This window comes from Misgurnus anguillicaudatus, chromosome 11 (genome assembly GCF_027580225.2).
Source record: "Misgurnus anguillicaudatus chromosome 11, ASM2758022v2, whole genome shotgun sequence".
Classification (NCBI taxonomy): Eukaryota; Metazoa; Chordata; class Actinopteri; order Cypriniformes; family Cobitidae; genus Misgurnus; species Misgurnus anguillicaudatus.
Window position 1 is genome coordinate 25888294 of NC_073347.2, and position 23743 is coordinate 25912036.

Genomic DNA, 23743 nt, shown 5'->3' on the forward strand with positions numbered 1-23743 from the left:
GCATAGAAAGAAAGAAAAATAAAGGCCGGTCCAAATAGTGTGTTTTTGTTTGCTTGTGTTTGTCGGGATGTTTTTTGTGTCTCAACCTGGTGAGAAATTCATTGTCTGTGTTAGTGTGGGGTTTAAACAGCCATGTTTTCCCTCGTTGTAAAAGTTGAAGTGTAACTAGACTTGTATACATTTTGATGTAGAAAAAGATACATCTTCATCCTTTTTTCACAATTTAGCGATGAATGACTTCCTGTTTCAGAAGAGCATTTCTGACATCACATTCACCCTTATCGTGACCTATAGTTGAATAGTTACAGCCCGAATTCTGAATTCAGCCTAGACTCATCATGATGAAGAGAGGTTTAGGAGATTAAGATGATAGTAAAGAATAATAGAGGGATTACACTAATAGCAGGTAATGCTATAAACCTCAGGAATGTAGATTAATCTGCTATAGTCACCACTAAAAGCTCCTCCAGATCTGGTTAACATATACACACATTAGTTTTGGACTAGTGGTTATTTTCTTTTGTGATTAATCTGAAGTTCTTGCAGATGAAGTGTGTCGGCTCCCATGACAGGTGACAGTCAGCACCGCTTCAATCCGGGCTGCGATGTGAATGGTACAGTCTGTACAGACAATACGAATGTACAATATGCACTCAGCTTGAGGTAACTTCACTTGGAAAACCATGATTTGCTACTTATAGTCAGTGATGGGTGAAGAATGGTTCATTGTCATTCTATAGAAAAATGTGTTTGTGCTTGTGCATATGTAACGGAGGTCGGCTAGTGTGTGGGTAAACCTCACTCCCCGACCTCAAGAGGTGCTCTATTGACAGACGCTATAGAGGCTATGGCCTTTAGCCACCTTGTTAGAGCGCCTGACTCCAATGCTCGAATATTAATTTACATATGAAATGCTTAAAGGGACAGTATGGGTAACTACGGTAGCTGCCACAGTACAATCATGTTGTCGTCTGAGAGGCGCTCTGTAGAAAAGGCGGTGACTGCCATGTAAGGACACCTGTGGTGTATGTAGATAAAAACTGCTCATTCTAATGTAATAAAAACAATACAGTTCATTATGTAAGGTCTTTATACACCACGGACAATATAGGTATGTATACTATATTGCATTTCTTTCAAGGGATACTGCTAAAAGTTACACAGTGCATCTTTAAATCTTCCTAAAGCTTATTTTGTCAACTTTTGGGTAGGGATGCACCGAATATTCGGCCTCCAAAAACAAAATTGTTTATCACCGAAACAATATGGCCGAAATGTTGTGATGACGCAAACAGAAACCGTGACCTGCACGTGCTTGTCTGAAGCAACATGTCTGCGGTGTGGATGTATTTTATTGCAAAAAGACGTTAAAGTGAGCAGCTTTCTGTACGCACATTCGGTTGAATGTGTCCGGTCCAGCTCCAGTCAGACGTGATCATCACTATGCCTTCCAAAGACGCCCAGAACTCTTAATGTGTAAATTTTAGAGAGAGAGTTGCGGTACTGTGTCTCATATTGTAGTCCATTAACATACATTTGACGTATAAAGCAATGAAAAACAACGTTATGTGGGGCGACTGTTTATGCTGCGCTGTTTGAAATTCGTCTATGTGTGTGCGCGCGCGTTTAAGTGCACTCTGTAGTGCAAACACGGAGAGACGCGTTTCAAAAAGCAAGCAAGCATAAAATCTTTCTGTTCTTGACCGGGCACATACACACAAAATGATCTGACAGTATTATTTTTTTAATAAAAGCATTTGTTTATGTCTTAAGTGTATGTATAGATTACAGTCAGAAACAGTCTGTGCTTATTTGGTCTTAAAGAGACAGTAACCTCAATTAACCTACTTAAGTTTATGTCATTTATGTTAATCAAACAACCCAAGACAAAAAGAAAATCACTTCTGTAGCGCTCAAAAAAACAATTATTATATTTAATTTATACAATATAGACAGTGTTATGATTAATTTAATTCGATTTCTGTACCTAATGCTGTCAGACCTTACTTAATGTGCACGTTTGTTCTTTTTTATAAATGTTTGCCATTTCTTTATTTGTTAATAGATTTTTCCTACATTTTTTTTGCAATAATCTGATCCGTGCCTCAAAAACTGTAATGTGATCCGAACCGTGAGTTTTGTGATTCGTCACACAAAGTTAGTACAAAGTGATAGCCATAAATACAATGGTACTAATAATTGGCATAATAATTTATTTCGGTGTTTCGGTTTTTGGCTTTGGTTTCCTCTTTTTTGGTTTCATTTCGGTGCATCCCTACTTTTGGAAGTATGCTTGCATTCAAGTTGCCTCTAATAATCAACATAATAGCCACAATAATAGCAACACCACTCCAATTTGTTTTCACAGGGTCCGTAAAGATCAACAGAATAGCCTTCAAAAGTGATTCATTATTTTAACAATTCTACCATTCTTCCTTAATGAAAAGTGGTAAACAAACACCTGTTGCATTATACTTAGAAAGCGGTGTATTGTGTGATGAATCAATTCAGAGACTTGATTTTTTTTTCTACTGCAACAGTGTTTATTTTTGTCATTGACTTTATTGATGTTTACACTCTCAACAGCCCCACACTCATAATTAGATTAGCACATAAAAATCTCATTTGAAATGAAAAAGGCATTCAGTCCAAAACAGGCATGAACCTACTGTATGTTGGCGGACTTACGTTGTTGTCTGATCTGAGACAACATTTACAGTCAAAAGCCGTCCAGATTCTGCACAAATATTCTCGGCTAGATCAGACTATGCAATGCGCTACTTTATCTTTATCCCCCACTTATGTAGTCATGGCAGAAAGCAATAGCTTACTCTTATCAATGTCAGGCCTTTTAGTTTTATAGAGGTTTTGAGCGGCTGGAATTTCAGTCTCTCAATATGAGCGTTCCAAACGCTCAGTCTGACAGGTAACATCTCTCAAAATGGAGATAGTGTTCAGTCTAATGTACTGATGTTTGGCTGTTAACCTGCACTTTGAAAAATATCAGGTTTAAGCGCGTTTAAACTATTTCCATACTTGTAGACAGATCAATTTTAAAATTCTCAAATGAGAAGACATAATGATTTTTTTGAAAATATACATACATAGATACAGGTCATTGAAAGTGCTTAAATCAAGAAGTTTTCTGGGAAAAAAATCCATATTATTCCCTGTGTAGTGTAGGATAATATCATACAAATTCTAGACTTTTTAAGCACACGTGCTAAACTGTTCGCTTTAAATGCTTATATCGTCTGTATGCGAATGTTGATTCATCCCAAAATGCTTTTTTGCATAGTTGTGTTTAAAAAGTCTCGGGTTACGTATGCAACTGTTGTTCCCTGAGAAGGGAACGAGACGCTGCGTCTCCCTTGCCATACTTCCTGCGTCCCTGTAATGCCGTCTTTGCCAATATTTCCGAAAGCGATATACTTCCTGGCTCCCACATCACCCTGTCTTTGTCGTTAAGCCTCATTGGTTGAATTTCACATACACAGACCCACTTACCACTGGAGGCGTCCCCAAAGTGTCACCGCACTGATGCAGCGCGAGTTCCCTTAAAAGGGAACTGTAACAATATATCTTAAAAGGAAACACGATGTAACCTTACTCTCACTCAAAATGTGTCCGCACATTTAGTCCTTGAATTTGAGGGGGACTTGCACCTGGAAAGTCCTTGAAAGGTCCTTGAATTTGAAGTTTACTAAGGTGTGGGAACCCTGATTTTGGTGAATATATTCAATTAGACATATATTTAAGCCACGACTGAGCAGTTAACAAGTTCTGCTTTTCTCATGAAGTAATAAAGTGTCTTTTCCTGCTTTCTGCCGCGTATCGATTTTTATTTTCAACTCTTGGCAAAATACATTGTCAGACCATCACATTTTCTCTGACCTTCAAACAGTGCCCAGAGATGTGCTCATACAGGTGTCTCTCTCTATCTCTATCCCACTCACTCATGCTGGTCCAATTACTCATTCCCTTCACATCAAGCCCGTGCCCTTTGACCCAGAGAGTTCAGCTTCAGTACGTATGGTTTCATTCTTCCAGTTTTGTTCCAGAGTTTGTTTTGTTTTGGCACAGGACAGACATGCTTTGTCATACACAGTGGCAACCTCATACGCATTTGGCTGTGCACTTAGGTAAAATGGCCCCACAACAGAAGCAGATGTTCATGCATTTTAATCTGAAATTGTGGCTTTTGTTTGTCTGGCTCCATTTCCGTAATTACCGCTTCTGTGGAGAAGTCCATGTGAGAGCCAGGAATATCAGGGGGCAAGATGCTATTTTCTCTTCCTCCTTTTGACTCTTTATTTCTGATGGACAGACTCTATTTCACTTTTTGCCTATAATTACGTGGGTTTGGCAGCCAGCAGTGTTGTCGTTTTGGCAGAAATAACAAGTGAACAGAGGCCTTCTGTCCCTGGACTCACCTCTGACTGGCCGTTTATTTACCTTCACGGCACCGAGCTGAACTTAGGATACAATTTACTTCACCAGTGTCCTTGTCCTGGCGCAGACACAGCTGTTATACTGTCTCGAATAGGACGTATGAAGGTCTCTTCTGATCAAACTTAGTTTATGGCATCTAAGAATTTCATTTATGTGTTACTTGAGTGATGGACAGGTAGAAATTACTTGTGTATTAAATATGTACTTATAAATATGTATGTAGGTCTTACTTGGTATAATTGAATATTTATTTTTCTCTGTCTGTGTGTGTGTGTGTGTGTGTGTGTGCATGTATTACTTATACATACATATTAAATTCTAAAACAATTCAATTATAGCAAGTGAAATGTACATAAAATGGATGAAATTAAACATTTATTAATTCGACAATATACAAAAACATCAAAATAATCTTAGGGAATTGATACGTATTTTGTGACCCGATTAATTTGTACAATCACATTTGCATGTTTTTGTTCGATTCGCTTTCACCCCATGACATTGGAGTTAGGGGTTGGTTGTAATTGTTTTTTTTAATTATAAACTAACATGTTTGTATGATTCAAATCATGAGTTAACCAACTCATAAAATACGTTCCAATTCCTGTGAGATCAAGCTGCAATAAACATACAAACAAAATGTATCTGGGTGATTCTCTCGAAATTAGACTTATGAGGTGTCATGAAACATTTTGATAAAGTAAATGCAAAGTAAGAGTATCAAAATAAGCAGCATACAGTTAAAAACATCTCTTCATGTACTATTTTGCACACGATTTCAAATGACATCATACAAACCAAATTTGTTTTTTTTCTACATTGAAGGGGGAATTTTTCATTACCGCAACGTGTCCATGACTGGATTTGGGTTCTTTGACATGGAAATATTTATAATTAAAAAATCTAAAAAATGAAAAGCTTCAGTGCATGTTATACTATAAACATTTACGATAAAGAAACATGTGGTGATGATCATTGGTAAATGTAAAGAAATAATATGGAATATAAATGTGTCCAAGACCAATTTTGTCATCCTCCGCAACAATTTTCAATCATTGTTTAAGCCCTCAAGGAACTAACATTAAAAAAATTGTTGGAAGGGACATAATTGACTGTGACACTCCAGATGTCTACCAGGTAAGCAGTTCTTATTTTTTCTCTCCAGATAAAAGTTGAAATTTTGTTTGTCATAGTACACAACATTTTAGTTCTCATTACCGAAACACGAGTTTGTAAATGTATATATTTAATGTAATATCATGTTGCGGTAATGATAATTTTTGATAATGATAATCTAAAAAATGTAAATAATTTTATATGAAATATGTTTAAATCCTCTTAAAATAATAGTTATAGTAAGTTCAGACCTTAATCTTATTAATGTGCAAAAAATGGCTTCAAGGGCTTTTTAAAAATTCTGATGCTGGACACCTTCTAAATCTGGATTTCGTGAGAATCACCCATCTGTTGACAAGGTATATGCTTAAATATTTACTTTGTCATCGGTTGATACAGTATTGTTCTTAAAGTTAGTTCATGTAGCTCAATTGGTAGAGCATTGTGTTCCCAGGGATCACAAATAGTGATAAAAGAAACATAAAGCTTGGACACTGTAGGTTTTCTTTGGATAAAAGTGTATGCCAAATGTAAAAATTCACATTATTTTTTTTAAGACAAAGACATTTCAACAACCAAGAAGTTGAACAATAAATAAACACTTGCATAGTTGCCTAAGAACACAGGACTTAAAAATAGTATCCTTCCCACCTAGAATATCTAACGTTAGGAAATAAATGAACAAAGTATAGCGTATTTATGTGTGTGTTTGTTCTGTTCTTTCTCGAAAATAGTATTGTGATTGTATGAAAGGGTGCCAAAGGCAATCTGACCTGGGAGTGCAGGTGATAATGGTCATATCAGCAGAGAGGTTGTCTGTAATAAGACACTGTATGAGAAGTCAAAGGTGAAAAATGAGTGTTATATTGTTGGAGGGAAAGGAAGGTGTGACTTTGTGTGTGTGTGAAGCCGCATTGTGTTGAAAATGTAGACGTTTTCATTTTTTGACAGACTGCGCTTCCTCTTAAAATCCTTCCCCCACTACCTAAGAAACACAAGTATGAAAAAACAGCACAAAGCAATCAGAATGGCCAGCAAGTGTCAGGGCTACAGTGTCCCCAGGAATCCAGCCCCGCCGGGGTCTGGCACCGAGCCGTCCGCAGCTGTCAGAGGCCTGCGCAGCACCAGATGAGCTGCAGTAACCCAACCTGGCCCGGGACGCTTTATGAGCCTGGGAACAATCCTATGTTTTCTTTGAAATCTTTGACCCGACCCCCTGGGTGCTAGACAGTGTTGTTTCAGTATTACCCCAATGACTTTTATTTTCTCTTTCCTCCCACTTTTCTTGTTTTCCGACTGCGGCCAAAACGTGTTTTAAAGAAAATGTGGTTTGATGTGTCTGCGGATGTTCTAATCCAAAAAAGGTTCCCTTTTCTGTGCTCTTGCTCGGAGATGCTTTAAAAGGGTCTTTGGTTGTGTTTTCACTCTGCTCTAATGACAGTGATATGTGAGAGCTCAGGAAAGTGGTTTGATCACAGTGAGAGATTGAAGACTAAATAAACAGGGATGTTCAAGAGTCCTTCCCAAAGCTCTGTGCTTCACTTGAAGAATTTAGTCACATCAAAGACGGATCAGATGTAGCCTTCAGATGGTCACAGCTTGAAAAGCTTTTTGGTCCGTTTTTAACAGTAGTCATTGCATTTATTGCTTTTCTTTGTCAACTATAAACGTAGTGTGGGGGAAAATGTTTGTTGCTACAATAGAGTGCATTTGGGATTTTGAAGTAAAACTTTGTTTTCTTTATAGAAAACATTGATTGGAATTGATATACAGCAAGTATTTTAAGTAAGACCTGCTATAAGCTCTGAGCTTAAAGGATTAATCCATTTTCTTTAAAAAAATCTAGATAATTTACTCACCACCATGTCATCCAAAATGTTGATGTCTTTATTTGTTCAGTCAAGAAGAAATTCTGTTTTTGAGGAAAACATTCCAGGATTTTTCTCATTTTAATGGACCCCAACACGTTACAATTTTAATGCAGTTTAAAATTGCAGTTTCAACGGAGTTTCAAAGGACTCCAAACGATCCCAAATGAGGCATAAGGGTCTTATCCAGCGAAACGATTGTTATTTTTGGCAAGAAAAATAAAAAATATGCACTTTTAATCCTCAACTTCTCGTCTTCCTCGATTCGTGTGACGCGCCAGCATGACCTCACGTAATACGTCATCACGTCAAGAGATCACGGATGACGTATGCGAAACTACGCCCCAGTGTTTACAAGTGCGGAGAAAGAGGACTGTTTCGAAATTGTTGTATGTCGAATTATACTAAATAATGTCTTTGTGTCAGTTTGCTGATTAAAACCGTCCGCAAATGTGCGTTTCATATATGTAACACTTGACCTTTCTACGTCATTACATGAGGTCACGCTGGCACGTCACATGACCGGAGGAAGACAAGAAGTTGTGATTTAATGGTGCGCTTACACCAACCACATTTCAGGCGTCAAAATCACGTCTAACCCGGCTAGTTTGCCGCTTGAACAGTTTGAATGCATTCACGCGCGTAGAGCGAAGTAGATGCGTGGAAAAATAAGCATTTGACGCCCGTCAGAGGCAAACCCCGCTTCTTGTGGGAGGGGCAAGAGCTATGCGGTTGTATGTTTGCAAGATGACTGATGTTGATTGTGCATTTATCGAGAGAGTTACCGGTTTGTTTTTGGTAACCTTACTATAGGGGGAAAATAAATGGCGTGGGTCGATAAACGTCACGTGACTCAAAAGTGATATGTGTATTACAACTTACCAGGTTGCCCAATGTCCTCACTGATACTATTCCAAGCGAGGTCCTTTTTATTCCTGTCTCTATAGAAATAAGAACTTGTGTCGTATAGCTCCGGGTGACTGATCACTGACAATATCAAGTGTTCCTTCAGGTTAAATGAGTGACTCTGGGCAGGCCTGCCTCCACAGCAGCAAGCAGGCTCCTGATTGGTTAACGTGGCGCGAAATTCCGCCAAAGTTCAAATTTTTCAACTTGGGCGTCAGCCGGCAAAATGCACAAGAAGCACCATTCGCGCGTACCGCGCACAACACTCAATTCGTGGCTTTCGCGCGAGCTAGACGCATGAATGAGGCGGAAGCGCGTCTTCCACGCTGCGCCAAACACCTCATCCGTGCCGCGGGTCCTCCAGACGCGCGTCAACGCGTCTTCACATTGACTTAACATTGAAATCACTCGCGCTTCACACCTCTACCGTGGTTGGTGTAAACGCAGCATTAATGTGCATATTTTTTATTTTCCTTGCCAAAACTGACAATCGTTTTGCTAGATAAGACCCTTATGGCTCGTTTGAGATCGTTTAGAGTCCTTTGAAACTTTTTTTTAAAACTGTTAAGTGTTGGGGTTCATTAAAGTCCATTAAAATGCGAAAAATCCTGGAATGTTTTCCTAAAAAAACATTATTTCTTCTCGGCTAAACAAAGACAGACATCAACATTTTGGATGATTTGGTGCTGAGTAAATTATCTGGATTTTTTTTTAAGAAAATGGACTAATCCTTTAAGCAATGGCAGTACCATCTCAGATAAGAGGTACTAAAAGGTAAATACGTTCTCACTGCAGATGTATCTTTTCAAAAAGTACCCTTTTGTACCTAATTGGTACCTCAAAGGTACATATCTGTAGCAAAATAGCAATTTTTAATTAAAAAATCTCATTTTTTTTACTTTTTCATTTGTTTCTTTGTGATTTGCAGTGCTTTGTTAGGTGCGCAGGTTTTAAAAAGATGTTAAAAAGACAAATTTCTCGGATTTTAAATACTTTTAGCTTTAACTCAGAGCTGGTCGGTTGGCTTCACACAAAGAAAATCTTTAGTAGGACATATTTTCAAATCTCTGCAGAGGAAATGAATGAGAAAAAGTGCTAAAACCAAGGCCATTGAAAAAGTGGGTGGTCACTGTTGCGCACTCAAAGGCTGATCTACGCTGAACTTCAACCCTCAGTCCATTTGTTTCCTGCTTTCCACTCCTCCATAATGAAATATGTCCAAAAATTCAGCTCCACCCTGATATGAATTCCTCGTGGACAACATGACACCATTAACTCTAACAATCGTTCACCTTGCCTTCAAATCTGATATAAACAACAGGTGAGATATTTATAATTGCCATTACCATTTTGAAAAGATCTTGAATAACACTCCCTTCATTCCCACCGCCTAAACATTAACTTTGATTAGCTAATATAACAATTCGTTGTCGCTCCGAAACTAGCAATGGGTGACGAGACGTCTAATATCTGACATTTAGAGTTCTGAGGATCTCTGATTGGCACTTGATTAAGGCCTAATTCATGCCATTATCTCCTTCAGTAGAATTAGCTGGGTAGAAAATTGTGTGTTAAATCACTGGGGCTGGGAACAGGAGAGGCGGGGAGGAGCCAGGAAATAAGGCATGGAATGGAAATCGACATTGGAGTGAGGCTGTATTACCTAATCATAAGGTTGACTTCTGGCCCAAAATGACACTGAGGAAGCCTTTGCCAGGTCTTTTATGACTCTGGTAGCATCCCTGTCCAAATTCTGTTCATTTCGGGCAATTGACATTTTTCGTTGTTCCTCTGTAATCTTCCAGCCCACCCTAAACCACCCCTACTTGCACTTAATGGCAGCTGCTCCCCCAGGCCTAAACCTCACTGGGGACGGAAAATAATTAGGGAGGGAAAATTGTGCCTGACACTATTTCTGAAAAGCAGGGTATTGTAATGAAAGCAGAGCAAGGATCTTTGTGTCAAAGGGAAAAAATTCAGCCAGAAAAAGATTTTGCATGTAAAGGCTTTTGGGAGGTGGGGTTAAAAAAGCATTACTGTCTGCTTATGGGAAAACTTGTCCAACAGAATCAAGATAACTGACTGGTTTCCTGGCACTGTCTACACTACATATCTACAGATCAATTGCTTTTTTACTCCACCTATCATCTTAGATGTCCTGTCTGTTATCATCTGCTGTTCTCTCTACCTGTGATGGTCTTCATTTAAGACAGACCAAGAGGGAACGGAAGACCCTCAAAATGAATAGCTTAACTAGCACGCACAGCCAGGCATCCTACAGCAACCGGGTGTGGGTAGATAAATGAGACATTAGCCGTAATATTTTACCAAGGCGGAGGAGATTTGGAATGGCAGTGGTGGACGGCACCAGATGCTACGCTGCGTAGAATGGGACGGCGTAAATGACAGATCTGCTGTTGAGAGGTCCAGCGGGGGCATTGGGGCTTTTTGAAGAGGAGTGAAATATTACACTGGGCAGCATAGATGCTGGATTACAGCAGGCCGAAAGTGCCGTTTTTAGAGCCTTGGCAGCTGTCTTGAAAGCATAAGCCAGGGCCTACAAATTTCTTTAATGGCCTGGCCATGAATGTTTATACTGAAACATTATGAACTTTAGGGGACTGCATGGATCTGCCTTGGTGGGTTTTATGCAGTAACCCTAGTTTTGAAGTCACAGTGCACTGACTTTAATTTGCATAATGATTCACACAGCAGATGATGAGGTTCCAGTCACTGCGACTGGCAAGAGGTTGAGCTCTCAAAGACATCCTGCTGTCTTGGACCGTATTCACTGTGTCTTAATTGACAACGGCAAGCCAAATACAGAAATAAATGAGTTGCTTAAGTGTTTCTGCTGAGACCATTAATTGTAAGTATTGCTCCGGAAAGACACAAATAGCACGCCATATCTCTTGATGACATATTGTCTACTTAAAGGTGACAATAAACACCGCACTTAGCTAATGACGATCAGAGGCTGCCCTTGTAAGTTCGCTAGCGTCGCAACCAGCAGGGAATTCTCCTTAAATCCTCCGTAGATTAGAAAATAAATTGACACCACAGCTCGCATCTGGGTCACGCTTTCGCTGCGGCTCGGCTGAGACCTGCTTTTGCTGTTGTTAATTCATTTGTCATGAACAGAAATCATCGGAGTCGCTAGGGAGCGATTGGGAACAGTAAGTCCTGTATTCAGAGCCCTACACAAATTCCCCCGGTTAGAAAGCAAGGCTTATTGATTCTCGCAAAGAATTACATTGTTTTGTGCTGCGTGTTGTTGTTGTGCTTGACCGAAAATGTAAGAATCGGCTGACTGGAGGCGAATGCGCCCGGATCGAGACCCAGGACCCTGGGCTCATTACCTGAGCTTGATGGAGAATAGGCTCTCAGCTCTGCTTTCTCATCTCGAAAGTCATTTTTTTATCGGAATTCATCTCTAAATATACCTGCAGCATGGAGGGAGGAGAAGGAGGTGGAGGGTTAGAGAGATTACGGTTTTGAGCCAGCAGACGATTCCAGTTTTCGTGCCCAAAGCGATTTCAGATTGCCTGTCTTTAGAGACGTATGAATCTCGGTGCATTTTGATACCTCTGCTTTGCTGTGAAACGGGGTGCAGGGCTGTCACTCACCCTGACGTCGCCATCACCCGATTTGACATCTGGTGCTTTGTGAGCTATCCCAACTCCCTGAACTTGTCTTCAAACAAATGGAGCAAAATTAAACCAGTGCTCTGATGCAAGGCCACAGAAATCGAGTGAAGCCTCTCAACATTTCTAACAGGATTTACTGGAACAGATCCACGGATCCTCATGGATTACCGCTGTAACTTATTGCTTTCGGTCTACAACAGTATTATCAGTAATATATCTTCAGCAAGGCACATAGGATGAACAGACATTTGTGACCCTGGACCACAAAACCAGTCATAAGGTTAAATTATAACATCATCTGAAAGCTGAATAAATAAGCTTTCCATTGATATATGGATGTGATGTTTGTAAGGATAAGAAAATATTTGGAACCAAAATATTTAAAAACCTGGATAATGAGGCTGCAAAAAATCTAAATGTTTAGAAAATGTAAAGTTTTTAAGTTGTCCAAATAAAGTCCTTAGCAACACATATTACGAATGATACATTTTTATATACACTCACCTAAAGGATTATTAGGAACACCTGTTAAATTTCTCATTAATGCAATTATCTAATCAACCAATCACATGGCAGTTGCTGGTGTGGTCCTAGTCAAGACAATCTCCTGACTGAATGTCATCTGCTCAGTTACTGGGATTTTCACGCACAACCATTTTTAGGGTTTACAAAGAATGGTGTGAAAAGGGAAAAACATGCGAAAATGCCATGTTGATGCTAGAGGTCAGAGGAGAATGGGCCGACTGATTCAAGCTGATAGAAGAGCAACTTTGACTGAAATAACCACTTGTTACAACCGAGGTATGCAGCAAAGCATTTGTGAAGCCACAACACGCACAACCTTTAGGCAGATTGGACAGTTGAAGACTGGAAAAATGTTGCCTGGTCTGATGAGTCTCGATTTCTGTTGAGACATTCAGATGGTGGAGTCAGAATTTGGCATAAATAGAATGAGAACATGGATCCATCATGTCTTGTTTCCACTGTGCAGACTGGTGGTGTAATGGTGTGGGGGATGTTTTATTGGCACACTTTAGGCCCCTTGGTGCCATTGGGCATCGTTTAAATGCCACGGACTATCTGAGCATTGTGTCTGACCATGTCCATCCCTTTATGACCACCATGTACCCATCCTCTGATGGCTACTTCTAGCAGGATAATGCACCATGTCACAAAGCTCAAATCATTTCAAATTGGTTTCTTAAACATGACAATGAGTTCATATATGTATATGTGTATAAAATATATATATAATTTATTTTAGGAAATGTGCAAAATATCATCGTGAAACATGATCTTTAGTTAATATCCTAATATTTTGGCATACATTTATTTTGACCCATGCAGTGTATTGTTGGCTATATTGCTACATTTTGGTTGGCTATATTGCTTTTTTGGCTACTTGAGTGTTACTGGTTTTGTGGTCCAGGCTTACATTTGGTAGCAAAATGAATATGTATAGATATGCATTTTATATATAATCCAAAAATTACTTTAATCTGATGTGATTTACAGTACATTATCATAATACATTACCTGTCAATCAAACCCGTGACTTGTATCTTACCTCTATTTCTATACGGTATCTTGCTTTAGACACTGCAGTGCAGCAGCCTTTCAGTTCGAATACAAATGAAAGTCTGAAAACAGCCCTAATGTTAGTGTCTGTGTGCATGTGGGTGATATATAATCCCATGAAAGCGGACAAGAGATGAGAGTCTAGGGACCAGAGCCTGGAGAATGGAGGATGATGATGGGGTGGATTCTGCAACAGCTGCTGAAGGCTTCAGGGCACCTGGAGACATCTCTCACCCGCTCTCACTCTCTTCTCTCATGGGAAGAGTTCACCTAGCACCTGCTGGAGGTGAGCAGGAGCTCCGTAATGAACTCTTATCTGCACCGCAGTCCTGAGGCTTCTCTCAACCCACCACCGCTTCTGCATACAGGGAAAGATTAACTATAAAAGAACACCAGGACTTTTCCCAGTGGACTGGCTGTCAAAACCAAACTATATAATGTAATATACTAAGTTCTATATAAAGGTTTAAAAGGAGAAATGTTTTCGCCGGAATGTTGCTGTGGATCCAGGTGCATGTTAGACGGTACATGCAACATTCAGTAGTTTAGTGCTGGCCATGGCCTGTCTCAAATATGCACTCCACTACTCTAATGCACATTCGCAGCAGTTTTATGGGATTGTGCCAACTCTAATTTCCACCCGCCCATGTCATTAAAAATGATTTGTGTTTTAGCCGGTAGCTTTTTCTAAGCAGCTTCCTGTGCTAGACCATCACGCCACTGGACGCCCATCCCATCTCTGCTGTTATCTCCATGCACATCAGTGTCCTCACCTGATAGAAGCCAGATGTTATGGGGAGTTATGTTATGTAACAACACATGGTACAAAGTAGTCAACTTGGTTTTCTTTGATTTTCAGTATGTTATAATATTAAAACATATACTCAATATATTAAAATAGTCAAAGTAGAAGGAGGTTAACAGTATTTCATGCATTCTGTCTTATTAACACTGTTTAAGAGTTGGATTCCTCATGCTAAACATAGGCAAAGAGTATTTCTGTGCCGAATGCACTTTGTCAGGGTTCATACAAGTTTTGAAAAGTTTTTTTCGAACATGGGTACATCTTACGTAGCATGGGTAGATCTTATGTATCATTTCTTTTATGGGCACTTAAAGCACACCCACACGTCAATCAGCGGGAGAGCGAGAACCAAGGACCCTAATGTAGGGTTCACACCAGACGCGGTAGATGCGGCAAGCGCGAGTGATTTACATGTTAAGTCAATGCAAAGACACGAAAAGGCATCCTGCGGCGGGGAAGCCGCGTTCTGCGCGAATTATTCATTGCCGCTGGAAACGTGCGAGATGAAAAACCTGAACATCGGCGGATTTCCGCACCTCGTTAACCAATCAGGACCTTGCTGTAGTAGTGACACGATTACAGGAAGCGAGCAGAGTCTCAGCAGAGTCGCAGAAGCCCCTCACATAACGCAAATTCCGCGTGAATGTCCTAATGACTACAATTTCATGCGCGAATGGAGCAAGTAATCTCAAATGTTCAAGCATCCAACTACGCGCAAATAATGCGTTTTTGCCGCCTCTATCGTGGCTAGTGTGACAGCTTTGTTTTATATCTGGAGTTTACAATGGCATAAAAGAAGTGTGTGCTTTTGGATGTAACGAGAAGTAAGCCAGCCTTATGGAAACAATGGATTTAGTTTGTTTATCCGAGGTAGCAGCTGAGTTTTGCGTGTGTTTGTTTAACGCTGGATTTCATTGAAAAGTCCGAACCGGGTCATGAAATGCATGCGGTAAGACAGACTTCTGTGTTATGTTGGACATTGGCGTGTAAGTGCATATAATGTTAATGACACGAACATGTAGTAAATCATAAGTTACCCAGTGTTGCTTTGCTCATGACTCGCCCCTCCCGCGGCACGCCCCAAGGGGAGTCAGGTTTTTATGGAAACATTCGCTTAAACTGATCTGTCTTTTATAAATCTGATAAAACTAAAGACTTTTTGGAGTTATGAAGGATGTAGTACTTCTCAATATGGACTCAAGATTAACATCAGATAAGCAGAAACAGCGTGTGTTATGGGAGCTTTAACAGATTTATATACGAGACTAATAAATGCAACAGCCCATAGTCTGTATTTTATGCATAGTTTGGGATTATATACTGTTGTGATGATCTCAGACATTTAGTCTCAGTTGATTTTTTCATATACCCACAACTTTCATAAGCAAGCTTTGCCTTATCTGAGTAACTACTTTTGTTTGCATTTTGCATTGTTGAGATTTGTTGTGTCTGCTTTATACCTATGATTTGGTTCTGATAGACTTTGGCATTTTTGCAGTACACTTCAAATGGACAACATTTACTTCTGAAATCCTCTCAAATTTATTATCCTCATCTACTACATGTGAACACAACAAAAGCGAGTGAAAACATTGTAAAGCCACTGTTATGAGAGCAGATAAAAGTTCTCAGTCTAATTTAAGACTTGTTTGGCGTGGGATTGACACGGAACGAGAATAAATCAGGATGTTTCGTCGACCAGTCTGAGACATGCAGACGAAAGAGGGGCGAGAGTTGCATAAGCATTGAATAATCAGAGAAAGGAGGGAAGGCGCTACATACACTGAAACACATCTGCTGTGCTCACCAGCAGCATCAGGTCAAGTAATAATGGGCCTTGACAGGCTGTAAGCCAAAATCAGGTGGTGAGAAAATCCAGATTTTGATCTTGTGCTGATTGACTTATATCACCCGATCTCCATCACCTCCCTGGTCTCCAGCTACAGATATTGCTCGGCTGCTATGCGCAAGTAGGAGCCGAGGAAGTGCAGGATATGAACTCTGGCATAATTGGGGGAGAAAATATGCTAGTATTCACCTCTGGGTGAGGTTATACAGCAAATGTGCATGTTGAGATGCTGGCAGTGCATGTTGCTTGGTTGATAACAGTTTGATAAATGACAGGCGGGTGAGAGTTATTGTTTTAAAGGGATAGTTCACCCAAAAATGAAAATTCTGTCATCATTTACCTACCCTCTTGTTGTTACCAACCTGTATACATTTCTTTGTTCTGATGAACACAAAGGAAGACATTTTGAGGAAGGTTTGTAACCAAACCGTTCGTGGACGACTTAAACTTCCATAGTAGAAAAATAGTACTATGGAAATAAATGGGGTCCATGAACGGTTTGGTCTTCAATGTAAATGTCTTTTCTTGGACTACAACAAACACACGGATTGTAGGCAACAGTTTAATTCCTGGTATTGGTGATGTAGACAAGACCGACCTTTTTATAATTTTTTTTATAAAGTCCCTTTTCGGACTCAGCATGCAAGTTAACTTCTGTTAGCATTGCATTGTGAGCGAATCTTTCAAACATGGTAAGGAGCATCACACTTCCGGCTGACGTCAGGCCAATCACGACATACAGGTTAGCTGTCCGATCAAGGACACAGCACTTATGTGTTTTTTAACCACAAACCACGCAAACAAATTGTATTATACCACATACACAAAATAACATTGTTTTAAAGCAATGAAATAGGTGCACTTTAAACATTTTTTAGAGTGCTCTTTATTTTTGTGCTGATCAAATGAGTGGAAATATGTACGAGGCTACTAATAGAGTTCTGATGGTGTGTTAGAGACGCATGGATTGATTAGGCCGATAAGTAAACACTAGGATGATCCACAACGTAATAACTTTGCATTTATGGTCTTGTTAAAAAAATTATTTAGCTAAGCTTTCATAATTACAGCTTTGAGTAAACACCATATTCATAAGCTTTTTAAACCACTGGCATTACAGAGCAACTAAATGATATTCTCCTGCTAAAACCCACGTTCGCATGTGCATTTTGATTACCTATTCAACATATTACATGAATTTATTGCCTTTAAAACCGTGCTCGCAATCTGCAATAACATGCTTCACTTGCTGTAACACTCATCTCTCAGAGACTGTGGTGTGCTTGACCAGGCAAATTCATGAGAGACGTGATTCACAGCCAACCGAGTTTTAATGCAAACACATAAGAGATGTAATAATGTATTTTACATGCTGCAAAATCTGTTGCCTTTACGATGATGCCATTTGCTGAGCAAAACTCATAATGTTAAAATATGCTAATGTGTGTGCTATGAAGCGAGAGGCTTTCTCTTTAATGAACTTTGTTTACAGGCGCCTGTAATACAGTACAGTACATGCAGCGTTTCATATTTTAAATTATTTTTATAGATACTTCCCCTTTTGGATGTTGATTGGTTGTTATTGTTGTCATAAAGCCTTTGTAATACAGGAAATAGTAACGGCTAAGATGGGAAAGGGGTGGTTCACACAAAACACACTTTTGCATTACACCTAAAAAATTTATACGGTCCCATCTTTGCATCTTAACATAGCAAATGGACAGTGAATAAAGTGCAGGGTACTATTAGTGTAGTGTGAAACACCTGTTTGCTCATTGAATTTTCACTGCATATCACCCATGCACTTAAAAATGCCATAAAATAACTTTTTTGGCTGAATGGTTTCATAAAGAACCTTTAAAGGAAAACATCACCGTTTTTTTATATTTTACTATGTTCTTACCTCAACTTAGGCAAATTAATATATACCTATCTTTTTTCAATGTGTGCACTTTTAATCTGTGTACAGCGCCTCATGGATGTCTTAGCATTTAGCCTAGCCCCATTCATTCCTTAGGATCCAAACAAGGATAAATTTAGAAGCAACCAAACACTTCCATGTTTTCCCTATTTAAAGACTGTTACATGAGTGGTTACACGCAGCCCAGTCTCACAAAATTTCGTTATATAGTCACGTATTTTTTTGATTCTTTTTTCGTGCTATTATCACGAATTTTCACGTTTTTTCGTGATCGTATAAGGAATTTCTGTTTTCGTGTGATTATCACGTATTGGTTACTCAACTGTTTTGTCCTATTTTCTTACCAGTGTTGCTTTGGTTTAGGGTTAGATTTACATAAAATGACATCCCTAACCAAACCCAACTCTAACCCTGACGCCAGGCGACATATACAAAAATAAATCAGAACAAATAGTAGGGATGCACTGAAATGAAAATTCTTGGCTGAAACCAAAAACCGAAAAAGAGGAAACCAAGGCCGAAAACCCGAAACCGAAACACCAAAATAAATTATTATGCCAATTATTAGTACAAATGCATTTATGGCTATCACTGTGTACTAACTTTACTAGGGGAGTGTGACGGATAAAAAAAACTCACAGTTCGGATCACAGTTTTTGAGGGCCAGATCAGATTATTTTTCGAATCAGCAAAAAGCAGGTGGGAAAAATCTAATAAACAATAAAGAAATTGCAAACATTTATAAAAGAGAACAAAGTTGTACATTAACTCTTTCCCCGCCATTGACGAGATATCTCTTGCACTTCCGCAACTTTTTAAACGTGTGCACATACAGAGACCGAGGGTGAATCCCAAACAGCGCAACAGTCGCTCCACATAAAAACGTTACGTTGGGTTTCATTGCTTTATTCGCCAAATGTATGTTAATGGATTACAGTATGAGACACATTAGCGCGACTCTCTCTAAAGTTTACACATCAAGACATGCTTAATCTTTGCAGACGCGTGCAAACAGCTCGACCGTGAGTAAAACCTGCTTGAGCACGAAGGGGAGGGGTGGGAGACGACTGATCACCGTGAGTGAAACCCAAGCGCTAGCGCACAGATGGGAGAGGTGCAGTTGACATTCATTTTCGGTTTACATTTTCGGCTGGATTTTTTATTTCGACCCAAAACCGATAATGCCATTTTCGGCGACCGAAATTTCGGTGCACCCCTAAAAAATAGTATAAACCAATTTATATAGTGACATTCTAATGCAAGCACCACATCTAACCCTAACCTGAAGCGACAATGGTTTAAAAATAGGAAAAAGCAGTTGAGTAACCAATACGTGATAATCACACGAAAACAGGAATTCGTTATACGATCACGAAAAAACTTGAAAATTCTTGATAATAGCACAAGAAAGGAATAAAAAAAGATGTGACTATATCACGAAACTTTGTGAGACTGGGTAGTTACACGAGTAAGTATGGTGGCACAAAATAAAACTTTTGTTTGGAGCCATAGGAATGAATGGGGCTACGCTAAATGCTAATACATTCAAGAAGCGCTGTACAAAGATTAAAATTGCACGCATTGATAAAAGATAGGTATGTATTAATTCATCTAAATTGAGGTAAGAACATAGTAAAATATCTATGGTATTACTCTGATAACTTAAGGACATTTATTTTTAGGAGTGTAGAGAACATGTTATTTTTAAACGTCCTAGACTGTTTTTTTTCTAGGAAAAAGATTGCTTAAATAACATTTTCATGAACATTTTTGTATTAAAGAAGAACATAATCTTCACAAAACAGCATGACGGTACATTACTCCTACACAGCTCTGTCAACTTGTCCATTTCCTACTGCTGGCATTTGATGCGGTAATTGTCAGACTGTCTGAAGAACCAATTCCTTCATTGCACGCTCTGTCACCGTCTTCATCCTTTCACATCCAGTGCTTTCTCAAAGCCATTGGAATCTGTATCTGTTGACTTGCTGTCGCTCAGACCACTAAAGATGATTGATCGCAGATGGAAAAATACTCCCTCCAGCTGGTGTCTTCCTTTTGTGATGAGCTAAAAAATAACCCTTATTCAGTTCTTGTCAACAAGTTGTCTGACAGTAAAGAAATGCATGGATAAAGGGAAGTATTTTGTTTTGTTCACACTCATTTACAACATCATTGCAAAGTAAATCTGTGTGTGAATCATGAGCTCAGAGTTGCTTCTGTGTTCACAAGCTGTCAGACATCCTATAATGTCTCTCGTTGGGTTGTGTCATTGGTGGCTGATCTTGATCATGACCTGCTGTTCAGTTTGAAGAGGATCTGTGACAGCTAGAACACACGTAGGTCACATTTATCATGATGTGTGAGAAGGTCTTTAGATCTTGACCTTTAGTAGGATAGGGTGTTGAATCAGTCACAGCTCTGTAACTGTTTCCACACAGGGACAACTTCATTTGTTACAAACGTTGTTTGCAATACACTTCAATAATATGACATTTCGGTATGAAATATGATGTTTGTAGTAGGGATGTGCATGTATGCCATTTTTTCATTTCGATTAATCCATAGGTCTAAAAACAAGTACTCAAATAACTGGGGGCGGGGCAATCAAAGGGGCGACGCATACGCGTCATGGTGAAAATAAAATATTTTTATTAAAAAACTCAAATTAAACTTAATTTTTAAGAAACTTTAACAGAACAATGAACACATGCTAGATTATTAATGAATTAACAGAAACCTCTTAACAGGAATAGCTGTGTAATAAAGTGGAACTAAAGGGTTAATAAACCGATTCTGAAGCGCATAATATTAAGCCTTAAATAACATAAATGTATTATACAATGTGCATATATTTGCACAAAATGTAAGACTTAAACTAACTTATGTACTGGACAGAAAGTTTAACTCCTGTTGTGGATACAAGATGATGTTGTTTAAAAGTACATATTTTTATTTTTTTGAGGAAAATTACAATCTTTTCGCTAGATTAGACCCTTATTGCCTCTATTAGAATCCACCACCTCCCTTGGGATCTTTTAGGGCACTTCAAAGGAACAGTACGAAGAAATGTATATCAATTAATCATAAAATGGCCCTGATATGTCACTAGACATTAAGAAATCATTTTCATCTCAAATGCTTATATCACTCACAACAGTGGTCTGGCCAGTTACAGCCCTCAACTGATGTTTATGTTGTCATGTTGTGTACTGGCCACCAGTTGTGTGATTGCAGTACCAGTTTGGCCACCATCCTACATACTGTTCCTTTAAAGCTGCGTTGAAACTGAAATTTTAAACTGCATTGAAACTGTAAACTGTTGTGGTCCACTAAAGTCCACTATATTGAGAAAAATCCTGGAATATTTTCCTTCAAAAAAAAAAAGAAATTTCTTCTCGACTGAACAAAAAAAGACATAAACATCTTGGATGACATGGGGGTGATTAAATGATTAAGTTTTTTATCAGAATAACACTGTAAAAAATCCTGGTTCACAGAATGCTTTGCAGGAATTACACACAAAAAAGGGACATTCATGAAATAAACTGGGTCGGTTTTAATTTCATGTTCTCTTTTATAATGATCCCCTTGAGAAAGGCATACAGGAGATCCATGTCTGTTTGTATGCTTATCTTTCTCCCTTGTTAGGAGTGTCTTATGCGGTTTTGCAGGTTTGTTTATTTTTATGTGTCTTTATGATGTTTCTCAGTGATTGATTATGAGCTTGTGTGGGTGTGTCATGGGCTTTTGGAGGGAGGGGATCATATGGATTTCTATCTTTTCTGTCTATTCAGTATGCTGTGCCATCAGTCAAAGGCATCCTGGGTTTTAGCATGTGGAAATAAAACATCAGGAGGTGGTGATGATCACAAGAGAGCAAAACAACACAGATAAAAGGTTCTTCAGCACAAAAGAGATGTTGCTTTTTATGAATCAGCAAGGGTCAGAGAGAGTGAACATATGAGATGGTATACAGTGTTTGAATTATACCGAAGCTTTCTGGGGGCGGGGAATGTTTGGAAGAAAATAGGTCTTAGAAAAAAATGTATATTGCAATCCATAGAGTAATAATAATCCTGGGGAAAGTATTTGTTAGTAAATGTAAGATATAGAGCCTATAGCAGAATACTGTTTTTTACAGCCATTTTGGCAGATGTACATGGAAATAATGCTAAGGTCATGGGTTCAATACACATTGCACTGCACTGTAAGTCTCTTTTGGATAAAACGGTTTCTCTTCTACAGCTCTCACTGCCCCCTTTATGTCTGTCTTTGTGTTACAAAGATTGTTTTTAAATTAATCAATGTGTGTGTGAATCATATCCCGCAATTCATTCACATTTAAACATCTCACATCATGTTTTGTTTTTGTGTTACAGTGGATGGGTGCATACACAGAGCTGCGGGTCACCTGCTGGTCGCGGAGTGCCAGTCGCTAAACGGATGTGAAACGGGAAATGCCAAGATCACCTGCGGTTACGACCTCCCCGCCAAATGTAAGTTTCACCCAGCTGTTTTTAGGAAAAGTATACTGTACAGTATTTCCGGACCTCGCTTGAACACTCCTTCATATGATGCCCCACCTTGTAGTTTCTTTTAACAATATGCACGACTTACTGACCCAAAAGAGTTAATTACCAGGCTAATGAGTGAGCGTTACCACGTCTGGAGTTTGCCGTATTCCCGCGGCAGCGCGCCCGTTGCTTGTTGCAGTACACACGTGTGTGATTAATGGAGTGGTATTATTAGTGTGCTGATTATCATGATGACTTGCCGTGGTGTGCTTGGCTGGCTGAAGGGGCCATCTGTACTGCAACAAAGACATTAAGGGAACTATTAGTTTGTAATTTGATTGATATTTCATCCTTGATTTATTCCATTAGCTTATGGCATTCTCAGACTCATGTGAATGATGATGAGCGTCACGCTGGTAACGGTTGGAGGACGATGATGCGACTGTCGTGGGGTTTAGATTGCGCCGCATCAGGGAGGGTGTGTCGTGTTGTCAGATTGCTGTTGCGAAGATGTGCTTAAAACATTAAAGATGTGTTCGCTTCTCCTAAAAGAAACTGTGATGAAAATAATCAGGCTCCCTGCAATCATAAACCTTATTGGATGTGGCCTAATCCAGACTCAATGGTGGTTTGTTGGTTTTGGGGGGCTGGTCTAGGTTCATTGGTATTGTAGCTTGGTCCAGCATGTTTATTAGCTGGTTTATACAGACATTATAAGAGGTTTCTTCAAATGCTTTTGATGTGAATGCATATGTCCACCTTTATCTCGAAATCAGAAGTAAGAAATGTGATGTATTTCCTTTCTGGTACAAGAGGTTCAATGAAAGGTTTTACTGGATGGATTTGTAAATACAGATCATGAGTGCATGTGCGCCACATACACATTCATTTCTTGTGCATGGATTATGGTTAAAACAAATGTTTTGTAGAAATTTACTGCATTTGTATTAGCTATTATGGCAACCCCTATCTTCACAAATTATGTTGGTCTTCCTGGATTTCATAATAAACATTAAACGAAAGGCAAAATGGCACACTTGTGTCCTTCGCAATAGACTACCATTAGCTTTAGTGGCTCACCGAA

General features: G+C 39.2%; 1 protein-coding gene across 6 annotated transcripts in view; it reads left to right on the top strand.

Annotated features, from left to right (window-relative positions):
* Positions 1-23743, top strand: part of macrod2 (mono-ADP ribosylhydrolase 2) — a 705053-nt gene that overhangs the window by 223443 nt on the left and 457867 nt on the right. For all 6 annotated transcript variants that reach the window (XM_073873423.1, XM_073873424.1, XM_073873422.1 and 3 more), the window contains exon 5: positions 22525-22641. In XM_073873423.1, coding sequence (XP_073729524.1) covers positions 22525-22641 — 117 coding nt within the window. The remainder of the gene's footprint in view (positions 1-22524; positions 22642-23743) is intronic.